Source organism: Ranitomeya variabilis, chromosome 2 (genome assembly GCF_051348905.1).
Source record: "Ranitomeya variabilis isolate aRanVar5 chromosome 2, aRanVar5.hap1, whole genome shotgun sequence".
In the NCBI taxonomy this organism is placed as follows: domain Eukaryota; kingdom Metazoa; phylum Chordata; class Amphibia; order Anura; family Dendrobatidae; genus Ranitomeya; species Ranitomeya variabilis.
In genome coordinates, this window is record NC_135233.1 from 183,567,999 (window position 1) to 183,589,588 (window position 21,590).

Consider the following 21,590-nt stretch of genomic DNA (forward strand, 5'->3'; position numbering starts at 1 on the left):
AACTTTATATCTCTGATCACAGCTCATCAGATCACAGCTCATCAAATCACATGCTGATCAAAGCAGCAAAAAAGTTCCACAGTTTGAATGCTACTGACTGGCATTATCAATTTTTTGGATATCTTTTTTGTATCCCTTTCCTGTTTTAAACAGTTCAGCTACCTTTTCCTGTAGATCTGTTGACAATTCTTTTGCTTTCCCCATGACTCACAATCCAGAAACGTCAGTGGCTGGATGAAAGATGCAAGAGTCTGTCTGGATCCCAGAAACTCACTCAGCTTTTATGCACACACTGATTACAAGCAAACAGGTCACAGATGAGGATGTTACCTTTAGTGGCCATTCAAACCCATTTGTGTCAACTTCTGTGCATGTTATCAGGTCAAAATCACCAGGGTATATGATCTTTTGATCAGGGTCATTTGGATGTTTTGGGTTGTCATTATGATTTAAAAAGAGAAAACACAGTAGTTTGACCATAAATAGCTTCACCCAACCACTATCCATGAGTGAAGAAAATGTTTTGGTGTTATCATTCATATTCTCTGAAAAAAGGCCAAGAAAGCAAAAATTCTGCAGGGGTATGTAAACCTTTGAGCACAACTGTAGATCGCATTATCAATCATCGAGCACATATTACTAATGGGGTATTCCAACCACACTAAACCACTCGCCACCCCATTTAGACTCGCTATGACAGATGATTTATATACTCTAAAATGTAAAGTGCTGCGGAATATGTTGGCGCTATAGAAATATATATATATTTTTTATTATTATACAGTTGTTTATCCCTTAGCTGCAACACTACTTGCAATGTCTGCAAAGAGGTACCTCAACAAAGTTGTATTTTAGGGATGTGGATACTTATGCAACCATATTACTTTATTATTTTTTACTTCCTGTAAAGATTTCAGTTTGTTTTTTTAATTGAATTGTACAGATTATCGGAAAAATTAAAAGGTGGAAACATTTCTGCAATGATTCTTCTTGATGTGACTTTTTTTTACATGACAAAAATCTGGTCTCTACACCTGGTATTTTATCAGGTATATAAAATTTTCCTATCCACTGCACATTCACTACTGGAATGTGATCTAGATGAGTAAAGTGTTCTAATATTGAAGTATTAACTCCTTACTGCCACAGTTGGGAGGGCAATAACTTTAATATTTTTCAATACATGTACCTTGTTTATTTAAACATTTTTTTAGGGCTAAGTTGCAGTTTTAATAAACAATACTTTAGAATATTCAATATATTAACTTTTTCATATGTTTTAGCAAAAGAAAATAAAAATATAAATATGCATTGCTATGCTAATTAAAACCACTAAAATAGACATACACCAAATAATTAGTAGGGTAAAAACTAAGTTCTGATACATTGTAAAAATAAACAAATAATATTGTACAATGTAGTAAACATACCTGGTAGCCTTCCAAGAAAGGCTGGAACATGTTAAATAAGAACATGGCCGTGTTCTCCCCATGCTTAGTAATGACTATGTCATGTGGTGTCAGATGAACTACATCACACTTTGACAGCAGGAAACTGCCTTCCTCAAAATCCTGTAAGACAAAAAAGGGCCTTTAAGGAGCATAAATTGTGTGATAAAAAGCCAAATCAGAAACTAATGTACATTTGTAGAGCTGTTTTGGAGTCTGTTGTTTTTCATCATTGTCAAGTTTGGCTTTTTATCCTAAGTCATGTGGCAAGGGCCGGTAAACAGTCAATTTTGACTTTTAGGATTGCTACCCTCAATGGCTGGCACTAGAGTTCTTGTCCTCTTACTCTGTGAAGAGAATACATTCATATTTACAGAGAATTATAGAACACCACAGAGAGAATCCCTTTACCTTGCACTGACTCCTATGTCATGGCTATAGTGTTCCTTTAACTGTTAAACATACAGTCATTTTTAAAGGAATTTTCCACCCTGCACCTTACACAACAAAACATGAAAAAATAAATATTTAAATTTTCCTTCACAGAAAGTTTCCTTTAAACCTAATTTTTTTTTATATTCGTAAGGGTAACAAGAGAAAATGGACATTACATTTTGTTGTGCAATTTCTGCTGAGTGCGCAGATACCCAATATCTGGAGTTAAACAACTGGCGCAAGGCAGGGCTGGGAAGGGAAGGAGCGCCATTTGACTTTTTGAATGTAAAATATGCTGGAATAATTAGCAGTTGCCATGTTGTGTTTGGAGAGCTCCTGATGTGCCCAAACAGTGGAAACCCCCCACAAGTGACCCCATTTTTGGAAACTAGACCCCTTAGGGAACTTATCTAGATGTGTATTGAGCACCTTGAACCCACAGGTGCTTCACAGAAGTTTATAAAGTAGAGCCGTGGAAAAAGAAAAAAAACAAACACATTTTTCCCAAATAAATCTTGTTTAGCTCCATTTTGCATTTCCATAAGGGTAACAGGAGAAATTGCTCCATAAAATTTGTTGTGCATTTTCTCCCGAGTACGCCGATACCCCATATGTGGGGGAATACTACTGTTTGGATGCACGGCAGGGCTTGTGCCTAAACAGTGGAAATCAAAAAAAGTGACACCATTTTGAAAACTAGACCCCTTTGGGACCTTATCTAGATGTGGTTTGAGCACCTTAAACCCCCAGGTGCTTCATACACGTTTATAACATTGAGCCGTGAAAATAAAAATAATCACTTTTTTCCCACAAAAATCTTTTTTTAGCTATAAATTTAGTATTTTCACAAGGACAAAAGGAAAAAATGGACCTCAAAGTTTGTTGTGCAATTTCTCCTGAGTTCACTGATACCCCATATGTGGTCGAAAACTACTTTTGAGGGAAGGGAAGTAGCGCCATATTACAGTGCAGATTTTGCTGCACTTGTTTGAGGGGGCCATGTTACATTGACAGAGCTCCTAAGGAGCCACAACAGCAGAACTCACCCATAAGTGATCCTATTTTACCAATTTAGCCCTTAACCCCTAGAGCTTTTTTCAGCTTTGCATTTTCTATGGGTAAAATAATAAGGAAAGAAAGGGGTAAATGTACATTTTGTAAAAACGGAAAGCAAATGAGTAATACTTGGGGTGCTCATAAACCTATGTTTGGACTTTTGAGTTTATACCAATGTATACAGACCCCTGATCACATTTGTGTTCTCCCCGAAGGAGTATTCTTAGTTTGTGGACATCGTGCCTACAGGTGGGTGAGCCCGGACATAAGAGGGGATTGCACTCTTGCCAAACTGACACTAGCCACTTCATAGTTCCTCATGGTAAAATAGACACAGCAGCAGTCCCAATTCACACCTTGTATAGAAGGGCTGCAGACAATAAGCCCTGTCCAAATGGTAGGCCACATGTAGTGGAAATGGGGAGAAGAAATAAAATATTCAGTAATATGCCAATATACCCCTTCATAACACAAATTTGGGATAAGCTAGTGGAAGCTACTGACTACCTGGATGATCAGATTTTCCAGGTTCTTGAGGTTCTTAATGAAACTAATACAATACAGAGACAATGAATTCTAGTTACTAACCAACATACTATAGTGCTAGATTACCTGACAGCAAAAGGAGGAATGTGTCAAATAATTGGTCCCACCTGTTGCCATTATATTGACCCTGCTGGCAATCTCCAGATCAGGGCCAGTATAGATAAAATAGGTGAATTTAGAGACCAATGGTTAAGGGTACCGTCACACATTGAAATTTCCATCGCTACGACGTTACGATTCGTGACGTTCTAGCGATATCGTTACGATATCGCTGTGTCTGACACGCTACTGCGATCAGACACCCTGCTGGGAATCTTACGTCGTAGCAGATCGTTTGGAACTTTCTTTCGTCGCTTGATCACCCGCTGACATCGCTGGATCGTTGTGTGTGACAGCGATCCAGCGATGTCTTCGCTTGTAACCAGGGTAAACATCGGGTAACTAAGCGCAGGGCCGCGCTTAGTAACCCGATGTTTACCCTGGTTACAAGCGTAAACGTAAAAAAACAAACCGTACATACTCACCCGTCGGTGTCCTTCAGGTCCCTTGCCGTCTGCTTCCTGCTCTGAGTGCCGGCCGGAAAGTGAGAGCAGATCACAGCGGTGCTGCGATCTGCTCTCACTGTACGGCTGCACTCAGAGCAGGAAGCAGACGACAAGGGACCTGAAGGACACCGACGGGTGAGTATGTACGGTTTGTTTTTTTACGTTTACGCTGGTAACCAGGGTAAACATCGGGTTACTAAGCGCGGCCCTGCGCTTAGTTACCCGATGTTTACCCTGGTTACCCGGGGACTTCGGCATCGCTCCAGCGCCGTGATTGCAACGTGTGACCGCAGTCTACGACGCTGGAGCGATGATCATACGACGCTGCGACGTCACGAATCGTGCCGTCGCAGCGATGAAAATTTCAATGTGTGACGGTACCCTAAAGCAACACAGTGCAAACAGACTCCTGGTGGGGTAACACATTCTCATTTTTAAATCCAGCAAATTGGTTTAATGGCCTAGCAGGATGGATTTTTGGTATTGTACAGACTTGTATGCAAATGTAGTTGTTTTGCTTATTGTTTTATGCAGCCGTAAAAGCGCTAATATATGTATTACCTAAGCTATTGAATAATGTATGTGTGGGAAAAAAAGTCTAAAGGTACCTTCACACTAAGCGACGCTGCAGCGATACAGACAACGATGCCGATCGCTGCAGCGTCGCTGTTTAGTCGTTTGTGACAGCTCTCCAGCGACCACACCAGACAGCTCTCCAGCGACCAACGATGCCGAAGTCCCCTGGTAACCAGGGTAAACATCGGGTTACTAAGCGCAGGGCCGCGCTTAGTAACCCGATGTTTACCCTGGTTACCATTGTAAAAGTAAAAAAAACCCCACATACTCACATTCCGGTGCCCGCCGTCCGCTTCCCTGCACTCCTCCTGCATCCTGTGTCAGCGCCGAACATCTCCGGCATCTCCCACAGAGCACAGCGGTGATGTCATCGCTCTGCTTTACGGCCGGCACTTACACAGGATGCAGGAGGAGTGCAGGGAAGCGGACGCCGGGCACCGGAATGTGAGTATGTGTTTTTTTTTTTTTACTTTTACAATGGTAACCAGGGTAAACATCGGGTTACTAAGCACGGCCCTGCGCTTAGTAACCCGATGTTTACCCTGTTTACCAGTGAAGACATCGCTGAATCCGTGTCACACACACCGATCCAGCGATGTCTGCGGGAGATCCAGCGACGAAATAAGGTGCTGGCCTTCTAGCTCCGACCAACGATGTCACAGCAGGATCCTGATCGCTGCTGTGTGTCAAACATAACGATATCGATATCCAGGACGCTGCAACGTCACGGATCGCTGTCGTTATCGTTGTAAAGTCGCTTAGTTTGAAGGTGCCTTAAGGCTGAACCTTCCATAGTGTATTATAGACCCCAGATAGCCTTTGCTGACGGGGGAAGTGAGTGTCCACACTGAGGGGGGAAGTGAGTGTCCACACTGAGGGTGGATGGGCAAAGCAGGTAGGAAGGTCTCTTGTGGGTGGAAGGTCTCTTGTGGGTGCTAGACCCATGAGACAGTAGCTCCTTTGTGGACATCAGCTGACCCTGTGGCAAAGGTTATGCCATTTACAAAACGGGAAATTGATATAGAAGGGGTAATGTTTGCCTTTAATTGCTAGAATGTGTTTAGAATGTGTTTAGTCATGCAAGCAGTCTGGTAGTCTCCTCTTCAAGGAGACTATACTTCTTATCATATATGTTTTCAATAGTCAGCAACAACATGTTCTGGGTACATGGTAAATAAAGTATGACCCTGTGTAACAGTGGGGGCTACACAAGTTACATTTGTTGCAAATATTATAAAATATTGCCTTGTGTTTCAGTATATCAGATTAAAATGACTTGCTCACAGCGTGTGTGCGGTTTCCTTTTTCTCCAAGCGCTTGTCAATTTAGGCTATGTGCACACATTGCGGATTTGTTTGCGTATTTTTCCGCACAAAATCCACATCTCTTGGCAGAAAAAGCAGGTCAAAATGGTTGCGGATTTAATGTGAAATTGATGCGGATTTGTTGCGGATTGTCTTGCATTTTTTGATGTGTGGATTTGCCTTACTCAATGTATAGTCAATGGGTGCAGAAACGCTGCTTTTCCGCACAAAGAATGGACATGCTGCGGAAAATAAACAGCTGAGTTTCTGCGTGGAATTTTCTGCAGCATGTGCACAGCAGTTTTTGTTTTCCATTGGTTTACATGGTACTGTACACAGCATGGAAAACTGCTGCGGATCCGTAGGGCCAAATCCACTGCGATCCGCAGCCAAATCCGCAACGTGTGCACATAGCCTAAGGGCATAATTTCACAATTTGGCCTCACTGCTGATCTGGCTATCTGACTCTGGGCCAGAACGAAAACCGTTACGACAGCGATCAGGTTAATCCTTTTTTTTTATTGATAGATCGAGAGATTCTGAACTCGGCGATACCAAATACTGTATGTGTAGGTTTGATTTTTTTTTTTTGAATGGGGCGATTTAAACTTTCATTTTTTTTATTTTTTTCATATTTTTTAAAACTTTTTTTTTATATTTTGGCATGCTTCAATAGCCTCATTGTGAGGCTAGAAACTGCCACAACTCGATCGCCTCTGCTACATAGAGGCGATGCTCAGATCGCCTCTATGTAGCAGAATTACTGCATTGCTATGAGCACCGACCACAGGGTGGCGCTCATAGCAATCTGGCATCAACAACCATAGAGGTCTCAGGGAGATCTCTGGTTGTCACGCCGATGTACCGATGATCCCAGATCATGTGATAGGGGTCACCAGTGCACGCATTTCCGGACGGAAGCGATTGTTAAATGCTGCTGTCAGAGTTTGACAGCGGCATTTAAGTAGTTAATAGGCACGGACGGATTGCGATTGCGCCCGCGACTATTGCAGGCACATGTCAGCTGTTCAAAACAACTGACATGTCCCGACTTTGATGCAGGCTCACTGCCGGAGCCCACATCAAAACGCGGGGGTTCTGCCATCGGACATACTCTTCCGTCCGATGGCAGAAAGGGGTTAAACCTCTCAATGAATTCATCTAGGGGTGCAATGATTATATTGATGCCCCCCGGTGTGTCACAAACTTTTAAACCATTGGGCAGTGAAGAAAAAATAATTGACATTTTTTCCACCAAGATTGTGTGTTAGCCCCAAGTTTTACATTTTCACACTGGGAAATAGGTAAAAATGGAACCAAAATTTGTCCCACAATTTCTGCTGAATGTAGAAATACCCATATGTGGTTGTACAGTACTACTTTGCCATACGGAGTGACTTGGGAGGGGCGGAGCCCTATTTGCCTTCTGGAGCACAGATTTTCCAAGACAAGTTTGCGGACTCTATATAAAGAGCCCCTAAGTGCTAGAAAAGCAGAATCCCCCCTCAAGTGACCACATTTTGGAAATAATAACCCTTTGAGATTTTATCTACAGATGCAGTGACAATTTTGACTCCATGGGTGTTTTCAAGAAACAGGCAGCAGTGGATGTTGCCGAGTGAAAATTGCACACTGGGGTTGTAGTGACCAGTACACTGCAGTCACCAGTACATTATGCCCAGCTCATGCTTCCGGAGACACACACCAGTAAGTTAGGTGGGCTCTCATCACTACAGAATTGCCAAACATGTGGGCGCTAAACAGGGCCGGTTTTAGGCAAAGTGGAGCCCTGGGCAAGTTTAAAAAAGTGGGGCTCGAAATGGTCATATATCGCACCATCACACAGAGACATTTCTGTTGCATTTACAAGTGCTAAGTCCAGGCTGCTAAACGAGCACGATCAACAATTTTGAAGTCGTTCAACACATGCTTCCCGGCCCCCTTAGGGTAGGTACACACGATCAGTAATTGGAAGGGCTTTGGAAACAGCACATGTCCACTGCGTCCAAAGCACTGCCGGCTATTGAAAGCAGGTGATTCCGTAAGTGTTCATTGAACGGTGCGGAATCACCGCTTCCAATACATTGTATGGGTGAGATTTATCTTGTGGAGGCTCACGTCTACACAAGATAAATAGACATACCGCAGTCTGGAGAGACACGCCGCATGTCTATCTCCACGGGTAAGCTGTGGGATTTTTGTCAAGTATAGTGGGCATGGGATTTCTTGAAATCCCATCCACTATGCTGTAAGATCTGGATGCTGCACAAGTAAGCAGCGTCCAACCCACATCATTTACTGACCATGTGCATCTTCCCTTACTCCGGCTGAGGAAGAATGGTTGGTACAGATAGTCCTCGATATAGTATCATGCAGGTTCCATATAGTAAATATAGTAAAATACACTCCCCATGGTCCTTGATAGAGTATAATTTAGCCCCCCTCAGAGTATAATTCAGCCCCCACACACACAGTATAATGGAGCCCCTTCAGAGTATAATGTAGCCCCCTCAGAGTATAATGCAGCCCAGAGTACAATGCACCCCCCGAGTAAAATGCAGCCCTCCCAAGTATACTGCAGCCCCCTCAGAGTATAATGCAGCCTCCTTAGTGTATAATGCAGCCCCCTCAGAGTATAATGCAGCCTCCTTAGTGTATAATGCAGCCCCCTCAAGAGTATAAAGCAGCCACCCTAGAGTATAATGCAGCCCCCCAACACAGTATAGTGCAGCCCCCTCACACAGATAGTATAATGCAGCCCCTTCACACACAGTATAATGCAGCCCCCCGCACACACTGTATAATGTGGCCCCCACACACACACAGTATAATGCAACCCCCCCACACAGTATAATGCAGCCCCCCCACACGCACAGTATAATGCAGCCCCTTACATACACAATGATGTGCAGCCCTCTCCACAAACATAGCATAATGCAGCCACCACACACAGTATAATGCAGGCCCCCCCACACTCACAATATTGTGCAGTACCCCCACACACAGTATAATGCAGCCCCCACACACAGTATAATGCAATACCCCCTACATAGTATAGTGCAGTCCCACACATACAGTTTAGTGCAGCCCCCACACACAGTACAATGCAGCCCCCACGCGCACACACACAGTATAATGAAGCCCCCAAACACACAGTATCGTGCAGCAGACACACACACAATACTTACCTCTTCTCCTCGTTCCCCCCGAGGCTCTGTCTTCTGCATGGCAACTCAGTGTCTCATCAGCTCCACTGCTGGGACACACTAAGTCAGAGGCAGAGGGGGTGTGATGGGAGAAGGAGCATCACAAGACGCTCTCAACTCCATCACTGCTTTCAACTCTATCGGCATCTATGATACTGATAAGTTGAATGCGAGATGTGAAGGGGGGGCGGCGACCGGACCCTCTTACTCAGGAGCCCTATAGCGGCCATTGGCTGGGGGCCCTTGGAGGAGCAGGGGCCCTGTTGTGAATTCCGCTCTTGGGCTCCCTCCGGTGGTTGTAAGTGGCACTTTTGTGAATTCTGCTCTTGGGCTCCCTCCGGTGGTTTTAAGTGGTACTGCTGCTTCTTGGATTTAGCAGTCAGCAGCTGCTTCCACTGATTGTCTTTCTGGCTCAGCTATTTAACCTGGTTCTATCCTTCAGCCTGTGCCAGTTATCAATGGTTCCTGCTTGGATTCACATCTCTGCTTGGATTTCCCTGATATTCTGACCTGTTCAGCAAAGATAAGTCCTTGCTTTGTTCTTTTGCAGTTCACTTGTTGTGGACTTAATCGTTCTGCACTTTCTATGTTTTTTCTTGTCCAGCTTGTCAGTATGGATTTATTCAGTTAAGCTGGAAGCTCTGGGAAGCAGATTTACCCTCCACACCTTTAGTCAGGTGTGGAGATTTTTGTAAACTCTGTGGTGGATTTTTCTAGTTTTTAATACTGACCGCACAGTATTCCGTCCTGTTCTATCTATCTAGCTAGACTGGACTCCTTTGCTACATCCTGGTTTCATTCTGCGTATGTCATTTCCCTCTCCACTCACAGTCAATATTTGTGGGGGGCTGCCTATCCTTTGGGAATTTTCTCTGAGGCAAGATAGCTTTCCTGTTTCTATCTCTAGGGATAGTTAGTCCTCCGGCTGTGACGAGGTGTCTAGGGAGTGACAGGAACATCCCACGGCTACTTCTAGTGTTGTGTTAAGCTCAGGAACTGCGGTCAGTACAGGTACCACCTCCTCCAGAGCACGTCCCATGTTGCTCCTAAACCACCAGTTCATAACAGTACAACTGGCCCCAAATGAATTAAATGCATCTCAAAAGAAGGAAAAAAAAGGTCTGAGCCATTTTTTTTTCTGCAGTCTGTTTTGTCTTTTTTTTCCTCTTAATCTCTGGGTGGTTCAGGATTTTGGCGCTTGCATGGATGTTCAGGGTTTGTTTTCTCGTGTGGATCAACTTGCTGCAAGGGTACAGAGTATCCAAGATTATGTTGTCCAGACTCCGGCTTTAGAGCCTAAAATTCCTACTCCTGATTTGTTTTTTGGGGACAGATCCAAGTTTTTGAACTTTAAAAATAACTGAAAATTGTTTTTTGCTTTGAAACCCCGTTCCTCTGGTGATCCCATTCAGCAGGTTAAAATTGTCATCTCTCTGCTGCGTGGTGACCCTCAGGACTGGGCATTCTCCCTTGAATCAGGGGATCCGGCATTGCTTAATATAGACGCATTTTTTCAAGCGCTCGGATTATTGTATGACGAACCTAATTCTGTGGATCATGCAGAAAAAACCTTGTTGGCCCTATGTCAGGGTCAGGAAGCGGCAGAATTATACTGCCAGAAATTTAGAAAATGGTCTGTGCTCACTAAATGGAATGAGGATGCTCTGGCAGCAATTTTCAGAAAGGGTCTTTCTGAAGCCCTTAAAGATGTTATGGTGGGCTTCCCCACGCCTGCTGGTTTGAGCGAATCTATGTCTCTAGCCATTCAGATTGATCGGCGCCTGCGCGAGCGCAAAGTTGTGCACCATATGGCAGTGTCCTCTGAGCGGAGTCCTAAGCCTATGCAATGTGATAGGATTTTGACTAGAGCAGAGCAGCAGGGATTCAGACGTCAGAACAGGCTGTGTTTTTACTGTGGTGATTCTGCTCATGTTATTTCTGATTGCCCTAAGCGTACTAAGAGGGTCGCTAGGTCTGTTACCATCAGTACTGTACAGCCTAAATTTCTCTTATCTGTGACCCTGATTTGCTCATTATCGTCCTTTTCTGTCATGGCATTTGTGGATTCAGGCGCTGCCCTGAACTTAATGGACTTGGAATTCGCCAGGCGCTGTGGTTTTTCCTTGCAGCCTTTGCAGAGTCCTATTCCTTTGAGGGGCATTGATGCTACACCGCTGGCCAAGAATAAACCTCAGTATTGGACTCAGCTGACCATGTGCATGGCTCCAGCACATCAGGAAGATTGCCCTTTTCTGGTGTTGCATAACTTGCATGATGTTGTTGTACTGGGTTTTCCATGGTTACAGGAACATAATCCGGTGCTGGATTGGAAATCTATGTCTGTGTCTAGTTGGGGTTGTCAAGGGGTTCATAGTGACGTTCCTTTGATGTCAATTTCCTCTTCCCCCTCTTCTGAAGTCCCTGAGTTTTTGTCGGATTTCCAGAATGTATTTGATGAGCCCAAGTCCAGTTCCCTTCCTCCACATAGGGACTGTGATTGTGCTATTAACTTGATTCCTGGCTGTAAGTTCCCTAAGGGCCGACTTTTCAATCTGTCTGTGCCAGAGCATGCCGCCATGCGGAGTTATGTCAAGGAGTCTTTGGAGAAGGGGCATATTCGGCCGTCTTCATCACCATTGGGAGCGGGATTCTTTTTTGTTGCCAAGAAGGATGGCTCCTTGAGACCCTGTATTGATTATCGCCTTCTTAATAAGATCACGGTCAAATTCCAATACCCTTTACCTTTGCTTTCTGATTTGTTTGCTCGGATTAAGGGGGCCAGTTGGTTTACTAAGATTGACCTTCGAGGGGCATATAATCTTGTTCGTATTAAACAGGGTGACGAATGGAAAACGGCATTTAATACGCCCGAAGGCCATTTTGAATACCTTGTGATGCCTTTCGGGCTTTCTAATGCTCCTTCTGTATTTCAGTCCTTCATGCATGATATTTTCTGCAATTATCTTGATAAATACATGATTGTATATTTGGATGATATTTAGATTTTTTCCGATGATTGGGAGTCTCATGTGAAGCAGGTCAGGATGGTATTCCAGATCCTTCGTGATAATGCTTTATTTGTGAAGGGGTCTAAGTGCCTATTTGGAGTTCAGAAGGTCTCTTTTTTTGGGTTTTATTTTTTTCTCCCTCGTCTATAGAAATGGATCCTGTTAAGGTCCAAGCCATTCATGACTGGATTCAACCCACATCGGTGAAGAGCCTTCAGAAATTTTTGGGCTTTGCTAATTTTTATCGCCGTTTCATTGCCAACTTTTCCAGTGTGGTTAATTCCGACCGATTTGACGAAGAAAGGCGCTGATGTGACGAATTGGTCCTCTGCGGCTGTTGAGGCCTTTCAGGAGCTTAAACGCCGATTTACTTCTGCCCCTGTGTTGCGTCAGCCAGATGTTTCTCTTCCTTTTCAGGTTGAGGTTGACGCTTCTGAGATTGGGGCAGGGGCCGTTTTGTCTCAGAAGAATTCTGATGGTTCTTTGATGAAGCCGTGTGCTTTTTTTTCCAGAAAGTTTTCGCCTGCGGAGCGCAATTATGACGTTGGCAATCGGGAGTTGTTGGCTATGAAGTGGGCATTTGAGGAGTGGCGACATTGGCTTGAGGGAGCCAAGCACCGCGTTGTGGTCTTGACCGATCATAAGAATCTGATTTACCTCGAGTCGGCCAAGCGGCTGAACCCTAGACAGGCTCGATGGTCCCTGTTTTTCTCCCATTTTGTGGTCTCGTATCTTCCGGGATCTAAGAATGTTAAGGCTGATGCCCTCTCCAGGAGCTTTTTGCCTGATTCTCCTGGAGTCCTTGAGCCGGTTGGCATTCTTAAAGAAGGGGTGATTCTTTCTGCCATCTCCCCTGATTTACGGCAGGTGCTTCAGGAATTTCAGGCTGATAAACCTGACCGCTGTCCAGTGGGGAAGCTGTTTGTTCCTGATAGATGGACTAGTAAGGTAATTTCTGAGGTTCATTGTTCAGTGTTGGCTGGTCATCCTGGGATTTTTGGTACCAGAGATTTGGTTGCTAGGTCCTTTTGGTGGCCTTCCTTGTCGCGGGATGTGCGTTCTTTTGTGCAGTCCTGTGGGACTTGTGCCCGGGCCAAGCCTTGCTGTTCCCGCGCTAGTGGGTTGCTTTTGCCTTTGCCGGTCCCTGAGAGGCCCTGGACGCACATTTCCATGGATTTTATTTCGGATCTTCCTGTTTCCCAGAAGATGTCTGTTATCTGGGTGGTTTGTGACCGGTTCTCTAAAATGGTCCATTTGGTACCTTTGCCTAAATTGCCTTCCTCCTCTGATTTGGTTCCATTGTTTTTTCAGCATGTGGTTCGTTTGCATGGCATTCCGGAGAATATTGTGTCTGACAGAGGTTCCCAGTTTGTTTCTAGGTTTTGGCGGGCCTTTTGTGCTAGGATGGGCCCTTGATTTGTCTTTTTCTTCGGCGTTTCATCCTCAGACAAATGGCCAAACTGAGCAAACTAATCAGACCTTGGAAACCTATTTGAGATGCTTTGTGTCTGCTGATCAGGATGATTGGGTGGCTTTCTTGCCGTTGGCTGAGTTTGCCCTTAATAATCGGGCTAGTTCGGCTACTTTGGTTTCGCCTTTCTTTTGTCATTTTGGTTTTCATCCTCGTTTTTCTTCGGGGCAGGTGAAGCCTTCTGATTGTCCTGGTGTGGATTCTGTGGTGGACAGGTTACAGCAGATTTGGACTCATGTGGTAGACAATTTGACGTTGTCTCAGGAAAAGGCTCAGCGTTTTGCTAACCGCAGTCGGTGTGTTGGTCCCCGGCTTCGGGTGGGGGATTTAGTCTGGTTATCTTCTCGTCATGTTCCTATGAAGGTTTCCTCCCCTAAGTTCAAGCCTCGGTTTATTGGTCCTTATAAGATTTCTGAGATTATCAATCCGGTGTCTTTTCGTTTAGCCCTTCCAGCCTCTTTTGCCATCTATAATGTTTTCCATAGATCTTTGTTGCGGAGATATGTGGTGCCCGTTGATCCCTCGGTTGATCCTCCTGCTCCGGTGTTGGTTGAGGGGGAGTTGGAATATGTGGTTGAGAAAATTTTGGATTCTCGTTTTTCGAGGCGGAGGCTTCAGTATCTTGTCAAGTGGAAGGGTTATGGCCAGGAGGATAATTCTTGGGTTGTTGCCTCCGATGTCCATGCCGCCGATTTGGTTTGTGCTTTTCACTTGGCTCGTCCTGATCGGCCCGGGGGCTCTGGTGTGGGTTCAGTGTCCCCTCCTCAAGGGGGGGCGTACTGTTGTGAATTCCGCTCTTGGGCTCCCTCCGGTGGTTGTAAGTGGCATTTTTGTGAATTCTGCTCTTGGGCTCCCTCCGGTGGTTTTAAGTGGTACTGCTGCTCCTTGGATTTAGCAGTCAGCAGCTGCTTCCACTTATTGTCTTTCTGGCTCGGCTATTTAACCTGGTTCTATCCTTCAGCCTGTGCCAGTTATCAATGGTTCCTGCTTGGATTCACATCTCTGCTTGGATTTCCCTGATATTCTGACCTGTTCAGCAAAGATAAGTCCTTGCTTTGTTCTTTTGCAGTTCACTTGTTGTGGACTTAATCGTTCTGCACTTTCTATGTTTTTTCTTGTCCAGCTTGTCAGTATGGATTTATTCAGTTAAGCTGGAAGCTCTGGGAAGCAGATTTACCCTCCACACCTTTAGTCAGGTGTGGAGATTTTTGTAAACTCTGTGGTGGATTTTTCTAGTTTTTAATACTGACCGCACAGTATTCCGTCCTGTTCTATCTATCTAGCTAGACTGGACTCCTTTGCTACATCCTGGTTTCATTCTGCGTATGTCATTTCCCTCTCCACTCACAGTCAATATTTGTGGGGGGCTGCCTATCCTTTGGGAATTTTCTCTGAGGCAAGATAGCTTTCCTGTTTCTATCTCTAGGGGTAGTTAGTCCTCCGGGTGTGACGAGGTGTCTAGGGAGTGACAGGAACATCCCACGGCTACTTCTAGTGTTGTGTTAAGCTCAGGAACTGCGGTCAGTACAGGTACCACCTCCTCCAGAGCACGTCCCATGTTGCTCCTAAACCACCAGTTCATAACAGGGCCCTAGGCGGCTGACTGGTCTGCCTGCCCCTAAGGCCAGCACTGGCGCTGAATGGATTGGATTTGGGAGTGGAGAATTTGCTGAATTTCTTTGGGGGGGGGGGGGCGAGGAGCAATTTAGCTTTTCCAGAGCCTTTTTACTAACAGTAACGTGGGAGCCCACTATATTTCTGTTAACAGATGACAGAGTGGGGACTTGCTTTTTTTGTGGATTGAGATGAAGCTTTTATTGGGAACATTTTACATAACGTTTGGGATTACAGTTATCCGGCACTCTACGCTGACCATTTACTTTGGAGTTTCAATCTAAATCTCTGAGTGAAGTGATAGATGAAACCCCAGAGGGATCCATTCACTATATTGAGGCAGCAGATTTACTCTGGACTCTATCGGGCCTCTGTACAGAGGTATCCTTTTCAGAAGTACAAAAATTGTGGCCGATGGCACTTTTATGCAATTCTAAAATGACGGGCATGGCCGGATCACAGGTCAGACAGCGTCCACAGTGCCTCAATCTGCCTCATTACAGGGAATCTTCCGCTAGGGGTTCTGTCTGAATCACGTACTTCAGAGATTTACACAGGCACCCCGACGTAAGCGTTCAGGGTAGAGCACAGGATAAATGTGCACTGAGCCGTACTGCGATCTTTGGGAGGCAGAATGAAAAAATCAACAGCAGGTGAAGAATTGCTTTTATTTATTTCTTTTACGCCGATTCTTGTGTGGTATAAGTGATTAGGCAACTTTATTCTTCAGGTTGGTGCAATTACCGCAATAACAGATTTACATCAGGTTTTTATGTTTGGCTGCTGTAACATACTAAAATATGCTTTTTATTGCGAAAACTAGTTTTTGCATCACCATTTTTTGAGAGCTATAATGTTTTCATAGTTTCGACCGACAGAATCATGTGGGGGCTTGTTTTTTGTGGGACGAGCTGACGTTTTTATAGTTACCATTGGGCACATGACATTTTTTGATCGTTTTCTATTCTGATTTTTGGAAGACAGAATGAATAAACACCAGCAAATCAGGAATTGCATTTTTTTTTTATTTTTTGTTTATACTGTTCCGCGTGTGGTAAAATTGGTAAGGCAGCTTTATTCTTCAGGTTAGTACAATTACAGTGATACCTCATTTACCGTATTCTTCAGACTATAAGACGCACTGTACCATAAGTCGCACCCCAAATTTTCCGAAGGAAAATAAGGGAAAAAAAATGTGTCAAATGCGGGTCCGTCTTACAGTCCGAATACAGCTTACCAGGGAAGGGACCAGCACAGGTGGAGGAGTGGTCACAGGGGTCATTCAGTGGTCCAGGCTGTTGCGGTGGCCTCCAGGAAATCCCATCCCAAGCTGGTGCGGTGGCTCTGTGCTGGAGCAGGGGTGGCGGCTCTGTGCTGGGGCTTTGTGCTGGGGTAGGAGCTCTGTGCTGGGGCAGGGAGGCTGTGCTCTGGTGCAGTGGCTCTCTGTGCTCCGTGGGGGGCTCCACCGGCATTTCATCAAAGCCCACTGCAACATGGCACCAACGGATGTGCGGGGGCCTCTGGGAACATGGCCGCCGGGCCAGTGGCGGCGCATGCTCAGATTCAGATCTCGGGACGGCGGCCATCTTCCCAGAGGCCACAGCAACATGGCAGTAACAGATGTGTAGGGGCCTCAGGGCTTTGACGAAATGCCGGCGGAGCCCCCCACGGAGCACAGAGAGCCGCTGCCACGAAGCACAGCCTGCCACCAGCACACCACAGAGCCCTACCGCACCAGCCTGGGAAGGGAGGCAGCATCGGGACCACCGCTGCTGCCACCGCCACAGGGTTTGTAAGTATATTGTGACCATAAGATGCAACCCGATTTTCCCTAAAACATTTTTGGGAAAAAAGTGCGTCTTATGTTCCGAAAAATACGGTATTTTTTTAATGTTTTGCCACTTTTACACAAAACTATTTTATAGAAAAAATAATTATTTTTCTATCGCTTTATTCTGAGAGCTATAACTTTTTAATTTTGTCGCTCATGGAGCTGTATTGCAGCTTGTTTTTTTGTGGGACAAGATGACATTTTTAGCGGTACCATTTTTATTTACATCCGTCTTTTTGATCGCATTTTATTGCACTTTTTGTTCGGTGGTATGATGATAAAGCATTGCCTTTTGCCTCGTTTTTTTTTTTTTCCCGGTATTCACTGAAGGGGTTAGCTAGTGGGACACTTTTATAGAGCAGGTCGTTACGGACACGGCAATACCAAATATGTGTACTTTTAATGTTTTTTTTATTTACATAAATAAATGTATTTATTGGAAAAATACTTATCTATTTTTTCTTTATTTAGGGGTATTTTAAAAAATATATATTTTTACACATCACTATATAATGTCAGATCATTGATCTAACACACTGCACTGCAGGGTATCAGATCAGGATATGACAGGCAGGGAAGGAGGCATGATGCTGAGAGCAGGCGCTTGCAAGCCACCTTCCCTGCACGAGCCGCAAGGACCCCGTGACCATCTTGGTGCCAGAGGTCTCCATGGAGACCATCAGAATGACGCGATCGCATCCCTGCGCGATGCTTCTCTATGCTGCTGTCACTACTGACAGCGGCGTCAGAGTGGTCAAATGCCAACTAGCTAGCACCGCTCGTAGGCATTGCTGCAGGGTGTTAGCTGTCACATACAACTGACACCTGCACCCGATCGCCGCAGCACTCAGTGTGAGGTTGCGCGATTAGTGAGCTGTACATACACTTCTCTTTGCAGGAACGCACCGCCCGCAGAGCAGTATATGTACGGCCATGTCGGGAAGGCGTTAAAGACTGAGCCACTTTGTACATTAATGACGGAGCCTCATTTTTAAAATCAGACATGAGTCACTGTAGGAGTAAACTCTGGAACACTAACAATGTATCCAAGTGTTTCTGAGAGTGTTTTTTGTGTGACATGCCGTACTTCATGTTAGTGGCACATTTTGGTCACTATGATTTGCGTTTATTCATGAAAATATTGAAAATTTGACAAAAATTAAAAGTTCGCAATTTTCAAACTTATAATTTTTATGCCCTTAAATCAGATAGTTATACCACACAAAATAGTTAATAAATAACTATATGTCTACTTCACATTGGTATAATTTTTGAAAAAAAAAATGATAGGAAGTGATAAGAGTTAAAAGTTTATCAGCAATTATCCAACAAAATGTACAAAATCTATTATATTAGGACCACATCAAATTTGACTTTGAGGGGGTATATGACAGAAAATGCCCAAAAGCATTTTAAAAACTGCAACCCCTCGGAGTGCTCAAAACCACATTCAAGAAGTATATTAACCTTTTAGGTGCATTACAGGAATTAAAACAATATAGAAGGAAAAAAGTAAAATTTTTTCCCGTAAAAAATATTGATTTAGCCTCAATTTTTCATTTTTACAAGGGTAACAAGAGAAAAAGGATCATACAATTAGTTGTCCAATTTCGCCCGAGTATACAGATACCCCATATGTGGGGGAAAACTACTGTTGGGACGCACTGTAGGCCTCTGAATGAATGGAAAACCATTTGACTTTTTGAATGCAAGATTTTCTGGAATCAACAGCAGGCACTATGGTGTGTTTGCAGAGCCCCCGGATGTGCTCAAACAGTGAAATACCCCAACAAGTGACCACATTTTGCAAACTACACCCCTCAAGGAATATATCTAGCAGTGTGGTGAGCACCGCTAAACCCCAGGTACTTCACAGTATTTTATAACATTGAGACGTAAAAATGGAAAAATACATTTTTTTCCATAAAAATGTTGTTTTAGCCCCAAAATTTTCTTCACTAAGGTAACAGGAGAATATGGACCACATTATTTGTTGTAGATTGTGGACGCCACGCCAAATTTAGAGAGCCTCAAAGGTTTCAAAACAGCAAAAACCCCTACAAGAGACCCCATTTTGAAAGCTATGCCTCTTGAAGAGTTCCTCTAGGGGTGTAGTGAGCATTTTAAACATATATATACAGCATATATATAGACTGTATATATGTATTTACAAATATTTGAGGCCATGGATCCATTCTATGTCCATTTTGCAAGCTGCATACGAATGCCATACGGATGACACGCGGATAATTTTTGGAGAAAAAAATCGCATCCTCGCATTGAATACAGATCACTGTTCAGGAAATTTTCTCTGTATCTCGGCCATCAAAAACAGACCGTATTTTTATACGTTGTGTGTGACTCCGGCCTTAGTCATACTCACCAATGGGGGAGGCAGCACGAAAAAATGCCTAGGGCAGCATAAACTCTAAATACGGCCCTGTATATTTGTGAAAATATTGGAAATTTGGTGAAAATTTCGCAATTTTCAAATGTTCAATTCTTATGCCTTTTAATCAGAGAGAACAAAATGGTGAACAAAATTTCCCACTTGTCTTCTTTACATCTGTACTTTTTTGGTAAGTAGAAGCTTTAAAAGTTGATCAGCACTTTCTCATTTTTCTAACCAAACCATTTTTTTTTAAGACCACATCACATTTGAAGCGTGTTTGGGGGCCTATATGACAAAAAATACATCAACGTGACACCATTCAAAAAACTGCACCCCTCAAAGTAATCAAAACTACATTCAAGAAATTTATTAATCCTTCAGGTGCTTTATAGGAACTAAAGCAATGTGGAAGGAAAAAAAAAGAACATTTAACTATTTTTCACAAAAATTTTACTTTAGCACCAAATCTGTAATTTTCACAATGGATAATAGGAGAAACAGAACCCATAATTTGTTGCGAAATTTGTCCCGAACACGACAATATCACATACAGTGAACAAAATAATTATTTGATCCCTTGCTGATTTTGTCAGTTTGCCCACTGACAAAGACATGAACAGTCTATAATTTTAAGGGTAGGTTAATTTTAACATTGAGAGATAGACTGTCAAACATAAAATCCAGAAAATCACATTGTATAAATTATACTGTATAAATGTATTTGTATTTTGCAGTGAGAAATAAGTATTTGATCCCATACCAACCATTAAGTTCTGGCTCCTACAGACCAGATGCTCCTAATCAACTTGTTACCTGCATTAAAGACAGCTGTCTTAGGCCTGTTTCACACGTCCAGATAATTCCGGTACCGGAGAAATCGGTACCGGAGTTATCCGTGTCCGTGTGCTCACGTGGCACATCAGTGTGGCACAAGTGCGGCATCCGTGTGCCGCCTGAGGACCACACGGACCGTGCAGGAGAGACAGCGCTACAGTAAGCGCTGTCCCCCCCGCTGTGGTGCTGAAGGCGGCATTCATCTCTTCTCCCCGCAGGAGAGAAGAGATGAATGATCAAGTTTTTTTTTTCTTTTTTGTTAAAAATAAAGTTGCATGTGACCTTCGCCACCCACCCCCAGTGCGCCGCCCGGCCCCTTGCAGAAGAAATACTCACCTGGCTCCCGCGATGTCTCCTCTCTGCGCCGGTAGCAGGTCCTGTGTGAGCGGTCACGTGGGACCGCTCATTACAGTGAGGAATATGCGCATATTCCTCACTGTAATTAGGGGTCCCACGTGACCGCTCACACAGGACCTGCTACCGGCGCAGAGAGGAGAGAGGAGACATCGCGGGAGCTAGGTGAGTATTTCTTCTGCAAGGGGCCGGTCGGCGCACTGGGGGTGGGAAGCGGGGGTCACATGCAACTTTATTTTTAACAAAAAAGAAAAAAAAACTTGATCATTCATCTCTTCTCTCCTGCGGGGAGAAGAGATGAATGCCGCCTTCAGCACCACAGCGGGGGTGACAGCGCTTACTGTAGCGCTGTCTCTCCTGCGGGCGGTACGTGCACACGGAGGAGAGTGCACACTGTTCTCCGTGTGCACGTGTGCAGGACGTATTGCAGTATGTGCTGCCGGAGAAACACGGACATGTCTCCGTGTTTTGCACATGGACACATGGTCCGTGAAAACACGGAGACATGTGCATAGACCCATTCATTTGAATAGGTCTACGTGTGTCAGTGTCTCCGGTACGTGAGAAAACTGTCACTACACGTACCGGAGACACTGACGTGTGAAAGAGGCCTAACATAGTCACCTTTATAAAAGACTCCTGTCCACAGACTCAGTTAATAAGTCAGACTCCAACCTCTACAACATGGGCAAGACCAAAGAGCTTTCTAAGGCTGTCAGATACCAGATCATAGACCTGCACAAAGCTGGAATGGGCTACAAAACCATAAGTAAGATGCTGGGTGAGAAGGAGACAACTGTTGGTGCAATAGTAAGAAAATGGAAGAAATACAAAATGACTGTCAATCAACATCGATCTTGGGCACCAAGCAAAATCTCACCTCGTGGGTTATCCTTGGTCATGAAGAAGGTAAGAGATCAGCCTAAAACTACATGGGGGGACTTGTTAATGATCTCAAGGCAGCTGGGAC

At 44.3% G+C, this 21,590-nt stretch overlaps 1 protein-coding gene and 1 long non-coding RNA gene across 2 annotated transcripts in view; one reads left to right on the forward strand and one right to left on the reverse strand.

Annotated features, from left to right (window-relative positions):
- Positions 1-21,590, reverse strand: part of GNPAT (glyceronephosphate O-acyltransferase) — a 229,774-nt gene that overhangs the window by 52,486 nt on the left and 155,698 nt on the right. The window contains exon 12 of the mRNA XM_077283278.1: positions 1,431-1,571. Coding sequence (XP_077139393.1) covers positions 1,431-1,571 — 141 coding nt within the window. The remainder of the gene's footprint in view (positions 1-1,430; positions 1,572-21,590) is intronic.
- LOC143804815 (uncharacterized) overlaps positions 1-21,590 on the forward strand; it is a 97,876-nt gene that overhangs the window by 38,668 nt on the left and 37,618 nt on the right. The gene's annotated exons all lie outside the window — the stretch shown is intronic.